The following is a 17,448-nucleotide window of genomic DNA, read 5'->3' as shown; positions in this document are numbered from 1 at the left end:
ACACCCCCACGCTGTGCAACTGGCTGTATGGGCGTCTCTGAGTAATTGCCCCAGCTTTCTTCGCTCCTATTGGTTGCCAACAATGGTTTCCGTGTGAACCGAGAGAAGGGGGAGCGGTGTCTAAACCTTCCCCGAAACTAGTCGAGCCAGAAGGACAGAAACAGAAAAGAACCGCACCCGCAGTTGCGTCGCAGCCTCGTAAGCCTCACGCTCACCCTGCATGGGCTAGCCGGCAAGCTAGTAAGCTAGTTTAGCTTCGTCCGACAACGCCGCCCGGGTGATACCAGCCCCCAGTGAGCACTCATCACTTGTGCCCTCCAGCCTGGCTTCAAAATGATGAAGTTTAGATTTCGTCGGCAAGGTACCGACCCGCAGAGGGAGAAGATAAAACAGGAGCTCTTCGCCTTCAGCAAGGTAAAGTGGCGGAGTGAGACGCTGAATGTCCAAACTACAGCTAAAATCTTTAAGTCTCAGTTGAAAAGAGCAAGTCAGCTCTCTGCAGTATTCAAGCCTTTCATTTCGACGCCGTTGAGGGTTTAACAGGCTTTTTTCCAAATGGAGCAGTAACTACCGCGGTTTGTGCTGTTCTGCAAGCAGAGGGGCTTTTGTTGATAACTTGTGTGGCTGGCTTTAGTTATTTGCTTGGCGTGTTAATTAGTCTAAGGCCCGCACTGAACACAGCACCGAAACTGGCTCGAGGATTGCTACCGGATTACAATTTTCGTTATCATTGCAGATTAGCAAGATTGAACTATATGCAACTGTTGTGTGGGACATCAGAATCAGTGGGGAAAAAAAAACAAAAACACGCAGTTCATCTTCGTTTTGTTGTGAGCTCAGACCTCAGGGGTTTGTGTGCACAAGTGGTTGGGTAAACTGTACGCACTGTCATCTCATGCACACATGTCCAAAGTCCAAATAATGTTTTATTGCCATTGTATTTGTGTCAGAGTCAAACCGATCAAAAGCAACCTCGTAACGCATTTACACCCTCGTAATCTCAACCAGAATTCTTGACTAGTGTTGAAGTTACTTTTAAAGTAACTTTTCTTTGATGTTCTAAAGTTCAGGGGGAGTTTGCATTGTTTAAAAAAAAAACGTTAAGCAAGATTTAAATGAAGTCTCAAACTAATCCTGCCCCCCCCCTCAAGTGTCTGCTTTAAGCCACGCCCCTCTCCAACATGCACGAGCGTTATAGTAAAACATTGTCATTCATAATGGCATGTGATGAAACTGCAGTCAAGATATGTAGTATGCACAAAACAACAAAATAGCAGTGGGTAGTAGTACTAAGCTAGCATTAGCACTGTAAAGCATGTTAGCTGCAGCTGCTACATTGGGAGTTTGGCTTTGTAACGGAACATTACATTGTAGAAATTAATCACAGAGTGTGAAGTGTAAGGGAGATGATCGACAACTTGTCAGCTGTATCTTCTGACTCTCGTTGGTTGTTTTTCTTAAGGTGTGGTGGTTTCTAATTCTAATCTAATAAGAGGTATGAGGTGAGGCAAGAAAGGAATTGTTTTTCACTGATTCACGTCATACAGATCGTTTTAACAAGTATGCCAATAATTGATGGAGTTTTTAAAAATTGCAAACTTTTTTGTCACTTCCATTCTGGTGGGACACTAAAAAACAGTTTGCATTGTATTCCCGGTCATTTTCATGCAGATGGCATTTCTGTCATGGTAATCTGCTGTGCCAAAACAAACAGAGTTTTGCAGAAGTCTGGAAACTGAGTTGTTGTCAATATACACAGTGCGCCACTCGTAAAGTGGAGCATACGATACAGCTGCCCGAACGTATTGACATTCAAATACAGAAATTGCAGCTTAGTGCACACAAGGAACCCTCACTTGTATAATTCAAAAAGTCTTGTAGACATTTTATTTTTGTGAGGCTCATGCAATTTTAACTTTGCAATTTTCCTTATTAATCGAGTGAAACCTCCAAGGTCAAACACATTTTATTTCGGGACGCTAGTCAAATTTAGTTGGATTTGAAATGGAACTAACGCTTGCCTTCATAAACTTTGCTTCAGCACCTATAAAGCTGTGTTTAACAGGAACATTTCAACCTCGCTTGCACTCTCTTTAATGACAACCAAAAAGATCAAATTGTCTTGGAGAGGAACTATATCGCTGCACTCGAAATCACTTTATGGTGCTCCGACTCAAAGTGTCTTGTTAGATTGTTTGTCATGTTCCATGGTCCATAAAGCGTCGGTTGCGCTGTGAAAACAAACACGCTTAAGGTTGGACGCCAGCTGCCACAACTGACGCAGAGGTGGTCTCTCCACAGGGAGTTTGCGCGTCGACACAAGGTTCATGTTTTACTTCCCTCCAAATAAGTCGTCTCTAAAGTCAATGAAGAGCTCAGCTTCTCCGACAAGATGTTGTTTCTTCTTTGGAGAACTAAAAGCTTTCCCAGCTGCTGCGTCCGGGGGCCGTGAGGGCCAACTTTGAATTGGATTTAATCAAACGAAGCCATTTTTGAGAATCATTCACACACATTATTAAGGGCATCCTCCCTTTTTAGACGCCACAGTGTAAACACATAGACGTGGGAGGGTGTGTCTCAATGTCAATACCATTTTAGGCCTCACAATAACTGTAGAATGAGGCTTTGTGTCGCTTGTTATAAATCTGTGTATTCATTCTGTGTGACTTTCACAGACGGTGGAGCATGGATTCCCACATCAACCCAGCGCGTTGGCCTACGACCCCGAGTTGCAACTCATGGCGATCGGCACAAAGGCGGGAGCCGTCAAAGTGTATCCTTTCCTCCACGTTGACTTGACGCGACGGGAATAGCCGTCAGAGACAATTCCGTGGAAAGCCGTCAAGTGCATCTGCTAAATACATTTGGAGTGTTTTGAAGTGAGTTTCTTTCACATTAAAAAAAGGTAGACGGGGCTCTAGTCCACTTGATTTCGAGGGTTTGAATGGTGTTGTAGCGTGTGCCGACTAAATGGGCAGGTAGAATCATTCATATCGGATCGCAAAGGAAAATAAGCACAACACAATCAGCCCGAATGCTATTTCACTCATGGAATTTGAGAATCCCATAACTGCGTCGCTTTGGTTGCGGCAGAGTGGATTCTCGCACCCGACCGAATTCCTTCCTTTTGACATAACAGAAGTGTTTTTCTTTGTGTGGCGGCAAACGCTGGCACCATTAGCACGGTGGTTTTGCGGTTAATTGTCTACTATTTTCTGTATATCATGTTCGTCTTTGCAAAGTGGGCAATTTGAGTAGACGATCCGCTTGAGAAGAAGGGACAGGTCTGATGGAGTGTTTGTCTTGTGTGGTTTCTTCATGTGGTTCTTTCTGAGCGTGTTTTGCGAGCGTGTGAGGTGCCCCAAAGATTCGCCAACATGCCGTTGTCTGCGCATGGCAACTGTACGCTTCTTTGGCCAATATGGACTCATTTATCATTGTCTAGGAAGCTCTGTGTGTGTGTGTGAGCATGAGGCAGGAGAATCAGCTCTTTGAAATGCAGCTTTTTAGAATCCCTGAGAGGGCGGGGGTGAGCAAGCCTGGTAGTACCAGGCAAGTGGAGAGCGAGCGAGAGAGTGATGGAATGAGAAATGGCGGATCGGAACATTGCAGATAAATAGCGGCAAAATAGAAGAGCCCCGCGAGAGTGACAGATGGAAGGAAAAATAACTCGGGCGCTTTTTTTCCCAAAATGACTGATACAGCAAAACCCAGACAGGCCTTCCTCATTCTTTAAGAGTCCCAGCTGCTGCTGGAATTTCTGGAAAGTCAGCGCAGACTACAAAGCATACAAAGTTGAGGAAATGCGCGCCCGCCGGGAATCTGGAAAATGACCCAGTTTGATGCAATAGGCTGCACACAGGTCAGCCAATGACCCACCTGCAGGTTTCGATGGCTCAAAAAAAAAAAAAAATAGGCATCTTTATGGATTCCACTGGATCAACCGTGTCCTCTCATGAAGCATGGAGAAATAGCCAAAGTGCATTTTTGAGGTCTAGCGTTAAGACCACATGTCAGACGAAGCAACATACGCAGAGTCGTAAATCAGCATCGCCGACCGTAGAATTTGCGCAGGGACTAATACCGCACACTTCACCAACCATGTCAAATAAAAAGATGGCAGAGAACACGCAGCCAGCCACTCAAGGCGTAGTAGCAAAACAATCGAGTACGTCACGTGAGCTTTTAGCCGGGCTCACACGCCCCCTAAACCCTGTTTTGTTTTGGAACTGTCATATTTATTTGGACCGCTTGCGTTTACATTCCTTTAATAGTCTCAGACTCTTTGACACGGGCTTGACCCGGCGGCCCGTGCTAGCATACTTGGTACGCGCCAGATGCGGGGCACCCACCTGGGAAAAAAGCTGTCAAAAAGCTGGCAGCCGAGAAGATATATCTCACAATATTTAACCTCGTTGTAAACTTGGCATTTCCCTCCTCTTGTTCCCATACTCGGAGTATTTCACTTCCCTCACATTGTGTGTGTTTACAAAGGCCGAGTCATATTACACCCCAAAGTTTCTCCGACCACAGCGTGGGGCTCGGAGAGCGGGACAATGTCGAGGGCTCCCGTCTTCTTCCGTGGAATGTGTGCCCTGGGTTAACCCTCCCTGTGTGTAGATGGTGAGTAAGAGCTTTGTTGCTCAAGTCGTGTCTTAATAAAGGGAGCTTTTGAATTGGTTTCCAAGACAACCAGTGCAGTTGCCTGGGATGAAGTGCTCTGACCAGAGGAGTTTAAAAATCTGCATCTCAGCACCTCAGATGATTATTTGGCTTAGCCCAAAAAAAAAAAAAAAATAACCATGAGGTTGAAGTGTAGCAAAGTTTTGTGTCTTTTTCTAAAACGCACCTTGTAGTATCGGTAACTAACATCCTGTGGATGAGCTAATATTTACACAATCGGAACGTTGCTTTCATGTTTTCTGTGTGAGGGTGCACTCCGAGTTTCAGTTGAACATCCGACTCGGCGCACGTACACACACACTGGATTCAAGGTAATTGAATAAAGGCCAAAAAGTGCGATGGTTCAAAAGGAACGCAAATACAGCTCTTCAAACTGACATGTTAGCTAGAACACTGAGCCAGTGCAGATCTCAAAAGGAGTGAAGCACTATGCTTCTGAGATCATATTTCCCCACAGAATTTTGGACCCGGGTCAAACTCGACATCGTTTTAACGATTAAATCCGATATAAGCAACCCGAGCCAATGTGATTTGACTGATTTATAAAACGATGTGAGCATGTTCCATATTTTCCATGTTGAGGTTTTGTGCTTGTAATGGGGCAGGGAAATTGTATAAAAAAAAAAAAAAAATTGGCTATTGATGGCATCTTGTAAAATATTGCGCAACTCTTCTCGATTTCAAAGCCAACTATATCGGTTGCGCCGTCGGAAAGTGGGACACGAGAAATCCCATTCGCGGCCGACGGATGCAAATTAGACGAGGATTGCGTCTCTAGTGGGTGGGTGGAGTTGTTTGGCTTGTTTTGAAGCGGAGCTCGTCATTCAGCAAACATCCTTAACGTTTGGGTGACTGTCAAGAAGCTTAGTCAATGTTTTCGCTCGACTTCAGTAACAGTTGCATTTAAACGTGTTTGAACTTGGAGCTTTTTATCATGCTTTGTATGGATATGTGGTCATCTTAAACAAAACAAAAAAAAAATTACGGTGTCATCTTTCCTTACTGACGTCCATATCTTGTGTGTGTGTGTGTGTGTTTGTGGATGGGCGTGCCGCTTGTGCGTGCGCGCGCACGGAGGACAATGCCTTCTGTTTGTCCGTATTCAGACCGTGAAATTGCTTTATCCTCGCTAACACTCTTTCTGCATCACTCGCCAAGTGCGTGTATGGATGTGTATGTCTGAAAGAGAGTTGTCGAGTTACTGTAGACGTGCATTGTGAACATTTCGGGGCCAGCAAAGTGAATGAACACATTGTGCCATTCAACAGGTTGGCCACGGTGAACAAGACACCAAAGACCTCTCCTGTTTTTGTCCGCTTTGTTTTTCTCTTAAACTGCCTCAATAACTGCCTCACTTTTTGGCTCGCCGTTTCATAATTGTTTTTCTCTCCCCTTTGAGAATTGTTTCTAATTACTGCCTCGCCGCTATTTCCAACTTGTCACATACAATCAGGCTTCATTGCGTCTTTGATTGAAGTCTCTGATGTGCTTGCCAAAGTTAGTTTGCGGGCAGCTCCTTTCATAGATTAAATTAGGCACTTTTTTTTTTTTTTTTTTTACATGGCCATAATGAAACATTGAATAGAAGTTTCATTTTTGAAGGCCTAAGTCAGTTTAGATTGTAAACAATTGCCATGTTGTCTATTTGTGTAGTTGCATGAATGCATGCAGACCAGTCAGACCGGTTTATTCTGCACACGTGTTACGCTTTGTATTTCCATGACTTGTGCAACACATACACTCCATTGATGACATCATCACTAATGCCAGGAAGCATATGGGGTGTGTGATACTGTACACGAACCACTTGTGTTCATAACGCCTTCGCTGCGCGTGTGTTTATTCGAGCATGGCCTTAACCGCTTGTGTATTCTGTGACATTCATTTGACACCGATGACCCGGTTCCTTTTAGAAGTGCTGCCGTGTCAGTGTTCCTCGCAGGGGTCGCCGACCTTTTTGAAACGGAGCTGCTTTTTGATTTCTGATTCAAGCAATAGACGCTTTCATGTGTGTAAGAAGGAGGAAGATGTTTTGAGAAATAATCAAAATTATACAGTCTGCATGTCTGCAGACATCTTAAGGCTATTTGCAGGTTCCGAGTTAGCATTTAACAATGTTTACACGCTGACGTCCCCCTTTTTTTTTTTTTTTTTTGTCTTTTCTGTGCTTAATTCACCCCGATGGAAATTGCTCTTGATTACATACGCACGCTGGTATTTTAGACATTTGCGTCAGCCGGTGTCGGAAATTGCTATGAGCTTTCTTTGGCGCTCCAATGACCTCTCTATTATTACATTTAACTAGTATGTTTCATTGGCTTGACAGCTCCCAATTACGCCGTTTTACCCAATGATAGTGGACAGACCTGTATTAAATAAGAAGAAATTGAGTTTTTTTGCGTGTTCCTTAACAATATGCTCAGTTATGGAGCTCCTGGCGTGGAGTTCACCGGACTCCACGACGACACAACTGCTGTCATACAAATTCACTTCCTGCCAGGACAGGTAAGCACCCAGACTGTCTTCTTCAAGTCCACGTGATGAATATCCATAAGATCATACTAATTGATGTCATTCTGTCTGACCAAGGGCCGCCTGGTGTCACTTTTGGATGATAATACCATTCACTTGTGGGAGCTGACTCCCACACCTCCCAGGCAGGTGGGAGGGGTTAAGAAAGACGGTGTGGTCATTCTTCAGGAAGTGGACAACTACAGTCTTCCAGGAAGACCAGGCATTGAGAGCTGCAGGTAATCATGACCATTTATTTATTTATTTTGCTTACTTCATTCACACTTGAAGCAGCGGATTGTCAAGTAATTTGTAACAACCGTGTTCCTACACTCATCTCGGCTCTCTCTTTTTTTTCTCGCCAGTACCACACGAGTGACTGTACTCCTCCTGCTGAGGTCATGTGACCTCCTTTGTATTGGAACAGAAGGAGGCGGTGTGTACTTCCTGGATTTGCCCAGTCTGTCACTTAAAGATGGCCAAACATTGCTACAGGATCAAGTCACACAGAGGTGAGAATGTCGCAAATGTGAAGAAATAAATTCGGATTTGTCAAATGGAAATCCAGTCCAAGTAGGATTTGTTTAGTTTTGAATTGGTAGCATTCACAATCGTAAGTAGTAAAGGTGTTTTAAAAGATTGCTGGAACAATTTGCTTCTTTTAAAATAATCCCGCTATAAAGTACAAGGTTGCTATATTCCAAATTGTGACAAAGCGCATGCACATAAACACCATTTTTCAGGAATGCACAATTATCTGTTGGCCCTGGATCCCACCGGATCTGCCCGTACAGTAACCCCGTCTCCCAAATTCACACCCAAAACAATTGCGCTCGCTCGTTGCATTACATTTCATGTCAAGCCAATTTTTGTCAGGGCACCACTTGGGTTCAAAAGTAAAACTAAATAATACAATCATAGATACGCTTATGTTCAATTATTATTGTTATTATTTTATTTTTTTCGCAAAAAGGCAACAGGCTCCAAACAGACACCTTTTTCGAATCTGTTTGCTCATGACAAGTATTGTCTTTTTTTTTTTTTGGAGGTGGAGGTAGCAACGTGTCTTTTTTTATTGGGTCAGCTTTTGTTGCTTCTTTGGCGATGTTGCAGCGCTTCCGTGCTGGGCGAGTGTCCGCCCGGTCCAGCAAAACCCTCATTAAGCAGCCTCGTCGAAGGAAGTGGGCAGGACAGAGGCCTAATGAGGACCCTGATAAGGATGTGTGTGAGGGATGGGAGCTTTTACACAGTGAGGCTTTGTACCAGCTGCCAAGCCGCAATGTTCCGGTTGGGGAAGTGTTTCGGCTGAATATACAACTCGTGGACTCGCAGTGGCTCATCCCCGAGTCCCTTTAGCAGGATACCGGATTCCCTAAAAATACTTTGAGACAATGGAAATCTGTGTTAGGGAAGTTTCTCCCTCGATGCTTCCGGGAGAGGATCTTCCTTGTTGAAGCTGAGCAAAGCAGCTGGATGTCTGTAGGTAAAGATAGATGGATAGAAACGGAGACATGCCGGCTTTTTCCGTGTTTGGGTCCAGCAAAGAGCTCAGAACGACAATGTTTTCTTGTCTCTTCCCAAATTGTTTTGATTAAAGTCCTCCTTCCTCCTCCACGATCCAACCACCGTTTCCTCCCACTCGCCTCCCTGTCCTGTAGTCGAGGGAATCCTCCAACATCTCGAGGGTGTGTCGTGTAAAACATTCCGCCGTCGCCTCAGAGGAATGTCTTGTTGGCGAGCGCCTCGCAGCTCGGATCCTGCTTATTATCGAGCTCGCTTCATTGTAGTGTTGACGGAGGAGCAACCGCGGCTAGCTCTTCCGCAATAGCGTTAGCTTGGTCGTTCAATTTTTTTATGATTATGCTGATTTGTATTTCGTGCTCATACATGACTATCAAAGTTGAATCATCAGAAAAACGCACCAAAATGGCAGTAATGCATAATTTTATCCAAGTGTAAATTAACAGACTCAACAACCTTCATAATTGTGGATAAATGATTTCATTTTTACAGCATTATTCATAATCCGTATCGATTCGGCCCTTAATGTGAGCTGTCACGTTGCATCATGGGATATTTAAGATAATGTTAATTGTCAGTCCATGTGTTTTATTTTAATAATGAAAGTTTGCAGATAAAAGTGCAAGGCACTCGATTTCTTTTTTTTTTTTTTTTCTCCAGCCTGCCAGAAGACTACAGATGTGGGAAATCATTAGGGCCTGTGGAATCTCTTCAGGAGCATCCTCGGCAAGCGGGGAAAATTCTAATTGGCTACAGCCGAGGTCTGGTGGTCCTGTGGGATGTGAGCAGCCGTCAAATCGAAAAGCTCTTCCTTGGCAAGCAGGTACCAGAGCACACTCAGCTATTCCCCCCCCCCAATCACAGTGAGGTTCACAGAATAGTTTGAAACCATTACGTAACTTGCTGAACTTAATTTTAATCCGCTCTTTTGGGAACAAGGATTTCTAAGTGCAGGGACTTTGTAGCAATATTAAATCATGCCACACATTTTTATGTAAATTCCTTTACAGCAGCTGGAGAGCCTGGTGTGGGAATGTTCAGGAAACTTATTCGTCAGTTCCCATAGCGATGGTGGCTACTCCGTTTGGGCCGTTGTCAACGACGACTGCAACAATCCGCAGCCGGTGTCCTCGACCATCCCATATGGTAAGAAATAGAGTCTCGAGATGGATGAGCAAGACGGTTTCAAAGCAGTTTTTTATTTGCATCCAAATACCGCACAAAATGCTTTCCGCAACAGAAACAAAATGGAGACGTGGCACGCATCGACATGACTGATAAAGCTTTCAGGAAATGCCATCGAGCAAACAAGAAGGGAAGGGTCAAACTGATTTGGTCCAAAGGAGAAAAAAAAACCCCAAAGGAAATAAAGTGGAAGAGCAATAAAAATAATACATGAGAAAAATTGGTTTTCTTTTTTTTTTTTCAGGCCCTTTTCCCTGCAAAGCTATTAACAAAATCCTGTGGAGGACAACAGCGACTGGGTGAGTACTTCATCCAATTTTATTTAAAAATAGATTAGTCCCTGGTTCTCATATATCCCTGGCAGAACAATTATCACGAACTACTGGCTCGCCAAGATGAAAGTTCTTAATGGCTTTCGAAGATGACGAATAAAAAAAGGCACACCTCTGTATTGTAGGTCACCAGTTTTATTGTACAGCGGAGGAATGCCCAGAGCCAGCTATGGCGACCGCCACTGTCTGACCATTCAGCAGGACACAGACCACGTCACCCTGGACTTCACCTCCCGGGTCATTGACTTCTTTACGGTCCACAATGTTGAGCAAGAGAAAGGTCAGGGAACTGCCAAACATTTACAAGTGGTGAATCGTAAATCCAATGACTTCTTCTTCTTCTCTCTGTAGAATTTGATGACCCCTCTGCGCTGGTGGTCTTACTTGAAGAGGAGCTGGTTGTGATTGACCTCCAGACTTCCGGTTGGCCTTCTATGCCCACTCCTTACCTGGCGCCTCTGCACTCATCGGCCATCACGTGCTCCTGTCATATAACCAGCGTCCCTCCCAAGCTGTGGGAAAGGCTGATCAATGCTGGCAAAGCGCAGCAGGGCCGCGAACACGCGCCCGGGGTGAGAAGTCATCATTTACGTCAATCACATTTGGTCACGGGTCAAAGGGTAAATATGCCCTCCAGGAACTGAATTACGCAACACAACATTTTCATTAGCTCGTACTGAGCAATTCTTTGTCTGCTTTACGGACACGTGTGTTTGTCTTTTTATTTTTTGATCTGTGGTCACAATACTATTTTGAACAATAAGGGATGAATTGTGATTCTGTGCTGCTTCTTTCAAACTGTGTTGTCATTATTTTTTTTGGTTTGTAAAGCGCTGGCCCATATGTGGAGGGAAAAACTTGGCTCCTCCCCCCAAACAACAAGAACTGCTTTTGACAGGGTGAGTACCTGCACATGCACAAACATGCTTAGTGCGATTTCAAATGGCAACCTCTGTCATGACAAATCACTGTTTACATTTTTCACTTGGAGCCTCAAGGATATTCACTCAGCAACATTTGCTGGATGAGATTTTTCCTGCGTTTCCATGGCAACCGTGAAACGGGCACTTTTTGGCAGAGGCGGGATTAGCTCGGAGCTAAAGAAGGGAGACCATTAGCATTTGGGGAGATGCCACGATTAAAAAAATTAATTAAAATTTGCCTTTTCAGACATGAGGACGGCACCGTGCGTTTCTGGGACGCGTCCGGGATCGCCCTCACGCCGCTCTACAAACTGAGCACGGCCAACGTCTTCCACACAGACTGCGACCCCTGCGACGTGCCTCAGGACCCGGGCGACGACCCCGACCTGCAGCTGGAGGAGGAATGGCCTCCCTTCCGGAAGGTGAGAAGCGCCAAGTCATCTTTTCCCTCATAATTGGCAGCAATGTGCAGCCTATCTGAAATATGTAGTCTTTGTGTCTTCATGTCCGACACCTGTGCGTTGTGTTTTTCATCTTCCTTTTCCTTCCCACGCACACGCCTCCACGCAAGCACGCTTATCTGCCGTAACCTGTGGTAACCGCGCTGCGTGTTCAGGAATGGGGGGCCCTCTTCTGGGATGAGAGAGTAGAACCAAACCTCAGTAATGAAAACCAGACCCATCACCCCACTTCTTTTCTGCGACCGACTTCCAGGCGATTCAATTGGAATTCAGCGTGTGTATGCACGAGACAGATTAATGCGTGTTTTCCTGAATACGTATGAGGGGAAGGAGAGCATTGTTGCTGCACATTGCAGAGTTTCAAAGTAGTTCATTTCAGGGGAGGGGGGGGGAGGTCACATTTAAAGTTTCCTTTTTTTTGTAACTATTTCCTGAAAGTCCCAAGGTTACATATTACCTCACTTTCAGCTACATTCCAGCTCGTTCCTATCTATGTGCTTTTGTATTTCTGGCCTGCCTGTTACACAAACACACACACGGATGTCTCAATAATCGTATTGCATGATACTTTCCTTAATCATGTGTGTATGCGTCTAGGTGGGCTGCTTTGACCCATATAGCGACGACCCCCGTCTGGGCATCCAGAAGATCAGCCTATGCAAGTACAGCAACAAGTTGTTGGTGGCAGGCACCGCTGGGCAGGTAAATTTTATTTTGCTCTTGAGTGTAACAGCAGTTTTGTGCGAAACTTGAGAGAACTTTGTTATCCTTGGCTTGCATCCAAACATCTTCACTGCTCTGTTTTGTTGGCAGTGTGCCGTTTGACCCGTTCAATATTTCAACTTTTACGGTGTAACACTTCCACTCGCTGATCTTTAGCAGACCTCGGTGGTATTCCTAAGCGGGCTTGCGTGTTTTCCACCACCTTCAGGTGATTGTGCTGGCACTGAGCGACGAGTGCTCGGACCACACGGTGGACGTGGCCGTGGTGGATCTGCTGCAGGACCGCGAGGGCTTCACGTGGAAGGGCCACGACCGACTGGAGCCGCGCCTCCGACCCGCTCCTTTCCCTCCGGGCTTTCAGCCTCAGGTGCTGGTGCAGTGCATGCCTCCAGCTTCAGTCACGGCGGTGGCGCTGCACGCCGAATGGAACCTCATCGCTTTCGGAACCAGTCATGGCTTTGGCCTCTTTGACTACCAGAGGAGAAGTGCCGTCTTGGCCAGGTATGATGACTATTGGGTATAAATTTACTCATACGTATGATTCTAACTCTTGGCCCGATCCTTTAGGTGTACCTTACACCCTAACGACTCCCTGGCTATGGAGGGTCCTCTCTCGAGGGTCAAGTCCTTAAAGAAGTCCTTACGGCAGAGTTTCAGGCGAATCCGCAAGAGTCGGGTGTCTGGGAAGAAACGCACCATCAGCACGCCCACCAGCAAGGTATGTGCTTGTCTTGGTTCATAAGACGAATGATGGCATCAATATGATTTCCATGTTGCTGGTGTGTTCCGCAAAGGTCCAAGAGGCCAACGCCGCCCTTGCCGAGCATGAAGAAATGGCTCCCATCCAGCGAAGGATCGAACCTCGATCAGCCGACGACTCGCTGTCTGGAGTTGTTCGATGTCTGTGTTTTGCCGACACTTATCTGCGTGACGGTATGTCCGCTTGCGCTCTCGTCTTTTTTCCAATTAAATGTAATGTTGCTGCTTTTTAATGACACTGTCTGTGATTGCGTACCAGGCACGCACCACGGACCCACACTGTGGGCGGGCACCAACTCGGGCAGCGTGTACGCTTACGCCCTGGTCGTACCCGGCGTGGGCTCGGGCCGCGGTTCCGAGCGAGGCGTCGCCGGCGAGAGCGGCGCTTGTGTGGAAGCCGTGTTGGGCAAAGAGATCCAGCTGATGCACAGAGCTCCCGTGGTGTCCATCAGCGTGCTGGATGGGCGCGCCAAACCTCTACCGGAGCCTTACGAAGCCTCGCAGGATCTCTCCATTGCTCCCGATATGTCCAATCCCCATTCCGTGCTCATCGCCTCAGAAGAACAACTAAAGGTAACTTCAAGATAGAGTGCGGTGAAGAAGTTTGTTTTTCCTCACTCTTTCTCTGTCGTAGGTGTTCTCTCTCCCTAAAGTGAGCGCCAAGACGAAATTTAAGCTCACCGCTCATGAGGGCTGCCGGGTGAGGAAGGTCGCCCTGGTGGTCTTCAGCTCCACGGCTCAGGAAGACTACAGCGAGCATACACTCGTCTGTCTGACCAATATGGGCGACATGCACCTCTTCAGCATACCTGGCCTCAGACCACAGGTAGATTGAAAGCCTTAGCCTTACTTGTTGTACACACACACCCAAACAAAATAAAAATCACACCTTCCCCATTGTGGTGTTGTTTTAGGTGCGCTACGATTGCATCCGCAAAGAGGACATCAGTGGCATTGCATCATGTGTCTTTACCAGAAATGGACAAGGTGAGGAACAAGTGGCATTAAAACACGACACGGTAGTTGTCAACATTCCAAGCGTGTCTGTCTAATTATTGTTTGCGCGCGCGTGTGCAGGATTCTACCTGATCTCCCCCTCAGAATACGAGAGGTTCTCCTTGTCTGCAAAAGCCTTCACCGAACCACTCTGTTCTGTTGCACTGGAGCGACTTTCGCTGACCAGGTAACAAGCTAGTCAAATGTATTCAATGACATTGTTGCCTAAGAATTAAAACTAGCGGGTCCTGGATCTCTTTAGTCCCGGAATCTCTCACATTAGATGCCGTTTTGGCTGACACTCTCAGGCTGCTTGTGAAAGTGAAGAATTACCAGAAAGCTCTCCAAGTAAAAAATTCATGTGTCTCCTCAGCGATGTCACAACGATGCTGCCACAGGCCAACGGAACGCTCAAGAACCAGATAGGGCAGGCTGAAGGTAGTACTTCTCCATTGAAGCTTGCAATATTCAACAACTTGAGCTCAAAGCTTGCCGTCATGTTCCCTCGGCAGGCCAAACGGAGGGGCTCCCCAGCTCTCTGTCCTCCCCCCTCTCGGACACGCCCCTGAGCTCCCCTCTCAGCTGTGCTGACGTCACTTTGGAATCCACCGGGGAACTCACCGTGGAAGACGTCAGAGACTTCCTAACGTAAGCGACTCGTCTTAACTTCCGTTATCCCCAAAAGTGACTTGAGAATGAACTTTTTGTCGTCGGCTGCGCAGCACGGTGGACGAGGAAGAGAACAACCTGAAGAACATTCAAGAGGAGGAAGGACACCCTCCTGGCATTCTCATCAATTGAGCAGGTGACGAGCAGTCAACAGTTAACGTCATGTAATATAATTAACATATGGATTTTATTTTAAAGAATGTCAATGGATTTAAAAGATAATTCTTGAGGGATCTCTTGAAACTCTGCTGCTATGTACCAGGTTTTCCTTGTTGTTTTGGAGCACTTATTAGGAGATGGGGTGGAGTGGAATCATTTGAACAAGTTGCATATTTCTATATTTTTGCAGGGAGGGACTCAAGTGGTCTCTGGATGGACTTGATTTCAGTGCTGGACCACAAACATCTCATCACCACATCTCGAGTTCACTGTGAAGTTCCCCCTTGCCCGGTAGTTTGGATTGCTTTGAACCTGAAGACAGTGGCAGGACCAAATCTTTACCCCACCCCCACCACACACACACACACACACACACACTTGGATCCACTGTCCAGTTAACATACGACCATTAATTACTTACTGTTAGGTTTCATTCCAGAGAGGTCGACGTGACGTGCGTTTCGATTTTCTTTGGTGGAGGCAACGGGTTGTTCTTGCACCCCACCTACACTCAATATGGTACAGGCTGGAAGAAAGCCTTATATGGAAGTTTGTGCAGCTGGTTTAAGAAGGTTTTTATGGATTTATGATGGCTTTTGGCAAAGTAGAAATTTGGCGGTGGTGCGGTGGTTGTGAGATGTTTGGACACCATTTAAACCTATTGACACTTGAACAATGTGTTCATACTGCCACTGTACACTGACATGGTTCTGACCATTGCTGTGGCCGAAAAGTCTTTTTGTTTCATCTTTTTAGCTTTTCTTGTGGGATGTGTGGCAAGTAAGGACTAGTGGGCTTGAACGCAGACGTGTGTGTTAGTTGTACGAGTCTGAAGAATGCACCCATTTGGCTTGCATTTTGGTGCATTGTGGGTAATGTATGCTGGCAGCAGAGCTTGAATCACCAGTACTTTTTTTTTTCTCGAACTTTTACTGTGTAAAAACAAATCTATGTATACATACTGTCTTTATGTAGGGTAACATATGACATGAGTCACGTGTTTGAGCCTAAACAAAACAAAACAAAAAAAAAGCTTCCAGCATCTTTGAATGACAATACTGACGAGCCTAAAAAGGGACCTCACTACTAACTTATCTAGCTCAAGTAGTAATCCTGTCACTTCTACCCTTTTTTAATTGTCGTTTTAGTTTTGATTTGTGTTTTTGACTTACGCAAATCATTAATCTTTCCACGCTACAGCTGACTGTTTTTGATTCCACTATTTTTTTCTGTTCATTCTGTTTTGTGATTGGTATTTTATTAGTATTTAGCATTAGCATTTCAGCTGATGAATTGTGAATGTTAATAAAATGATGTACTCTCTAAGTGACACTGTTTTTTTTTTGGTTAATTTCCAACCAAAAAAACATTTCCTTTGTGCTGAGATACTTTTGGGTACTTAAGTGGCTACCAGTTTTAATCAATATATCTATATAGATATATATATCTATATAGATATATATTTGTCTATATAGATCTCTCTTGCTCTCTCTCTATATATATATATTATATATCTCTATATATCTATATCTATATGTATCTATGTATCTATATCTATATATCTACATCTATATAGCTACATCTATATATCCACATCTATGCATCCATATATCCAAATCTATGCATATATATATATCTACATCTATGCATCTACATCTATGCATCTATATATCTACATCTATGCATCTATATATCTACATCTATGCATCTATATATCTACATCTATGCATCTATATAGCTACATCTATGCATCTATATAGCTACATCTATATATCTACATCTATGCATCTGTATATCTACATCTATGCATCTATATTTCTACATCTATGCATCTGTATATCTACATCTATGCATCTGTATATCTACATCTATGCATCTGTATATCTACATCTATGCATCTATATATCTACATCTATGTATCTATATATTTATTTATATCTATACATCTATATCTATCTATATGTATCTATCTATCTATCTGTATCTATATATTTATATGCATCTATATATCATATATCTATATCTCAAATATAAGTCAAAATTAGAGCTTTTGTTACAGTAGTTCAGGGGTGTCGAACGCCAGTCCTCGAGGGCCGCGTTCCAATATGTTTTCTAAGTTACCCTCGTTAAACACACCTGAGTGAAAAGATCAGTTCATTTTCACCTTCTGCAGGAGCCCCAACTTTTGCCACAGGTGCACTTAATGAGGGAACGGGGGCCGCGGTCCAATATGTTTTCCAAGTTACCCTCGTTAAACACACCTGAGTGAAAAGATCAGTTCATTTTCACCTTCTGCAGGAGCCCAACTTTTGCCACAGGTGCACTTAATGAGGGAATGGGGGCCGCGTTCCAATATGTTTTCCAAGTTACCCTCGTTAAACACACCTGAGTGAAAAGATCAGTTCATTTTCACCTTCTGCAGGAGTCCAACTTTTGACACAGGTGCACTTAATGAGGGACTCTTGGAAAACATGTTGGAACGCGGCCCCCGAGGACTGGAGTTTGACACCCCCGCATTAGTTGATT

At 44.8% G+C, this 17,448-nt stretch overlaps 1 protein-coding gene across 1 annotated transcript; it reads left to right on the top strand.

Annotated features, from left to right (window-relative positions):
* The first annotated feature begins 120 nt into the window (after window positions 1–120).
* Window positions 121–16,248, top strand: llgl1 (LLGL scribble cell polarity complex component 1). Its single transcript, XM_037256645.1, has 24 exons — window positions 121–414; window positions 2,676–2,773; window positions 7,107–7,188; window positions 7,273–7,433; window positions 7,560–7,706; window positions 9,376–9,538; window positions 9,726–9,861; window positions 10,145–10,199; window positions 10,358–10,512; window positions 10,584–10,804; window positions 11,064–11,131; window positions 11,403–11,577; window positions 12,214–12,318; window positions 12,548–12,840; window positions 12,907–13,057; window positions 13,134–13,272; window positions 13,358–13,671; window positions 13,733–13,924; window positions 14,013–14,085; window positions 14,176–14,281; window positions 14,468–14,532; window positions 14,607–14,742; window positions 14,817–14,899; window positions 15,113–16,248. The coding sequence occupies exons 1-23, from the start codon at window positions 334–336 to the stop codon at window positions 14,893–14,895; spliced, it is 3,195 nt and encodes a 1,064-aa protein (XP_037112540.1). The 5' UTR covers window positions 121–333; the 3' UTR covers window positions 14,896–14,899; window positions 15,113–16,248.
* The last annotated feature ends 1,200 nt before the right edge of the window (window positions 16,249–17,448 follow it).

This window comes from Syngnathus acus, chromosome 8, assembly GCF_901709675.1.
Source record: "Syngnathus acus chromosome 8, fSynAcu1.2, whole genome shotgun sequence".
NCBI lineage: Eukaryota > Metazoa > Chordata > Actinopteri > Syngnathiformes > Syngnathidae > Syngnathus > Syngnathus acus.
The sequence above is the reverse complement of the archived record's forward strand: the minus strand, read 5'-3'. Positions and strand labels throughout refer to the sequence as shown.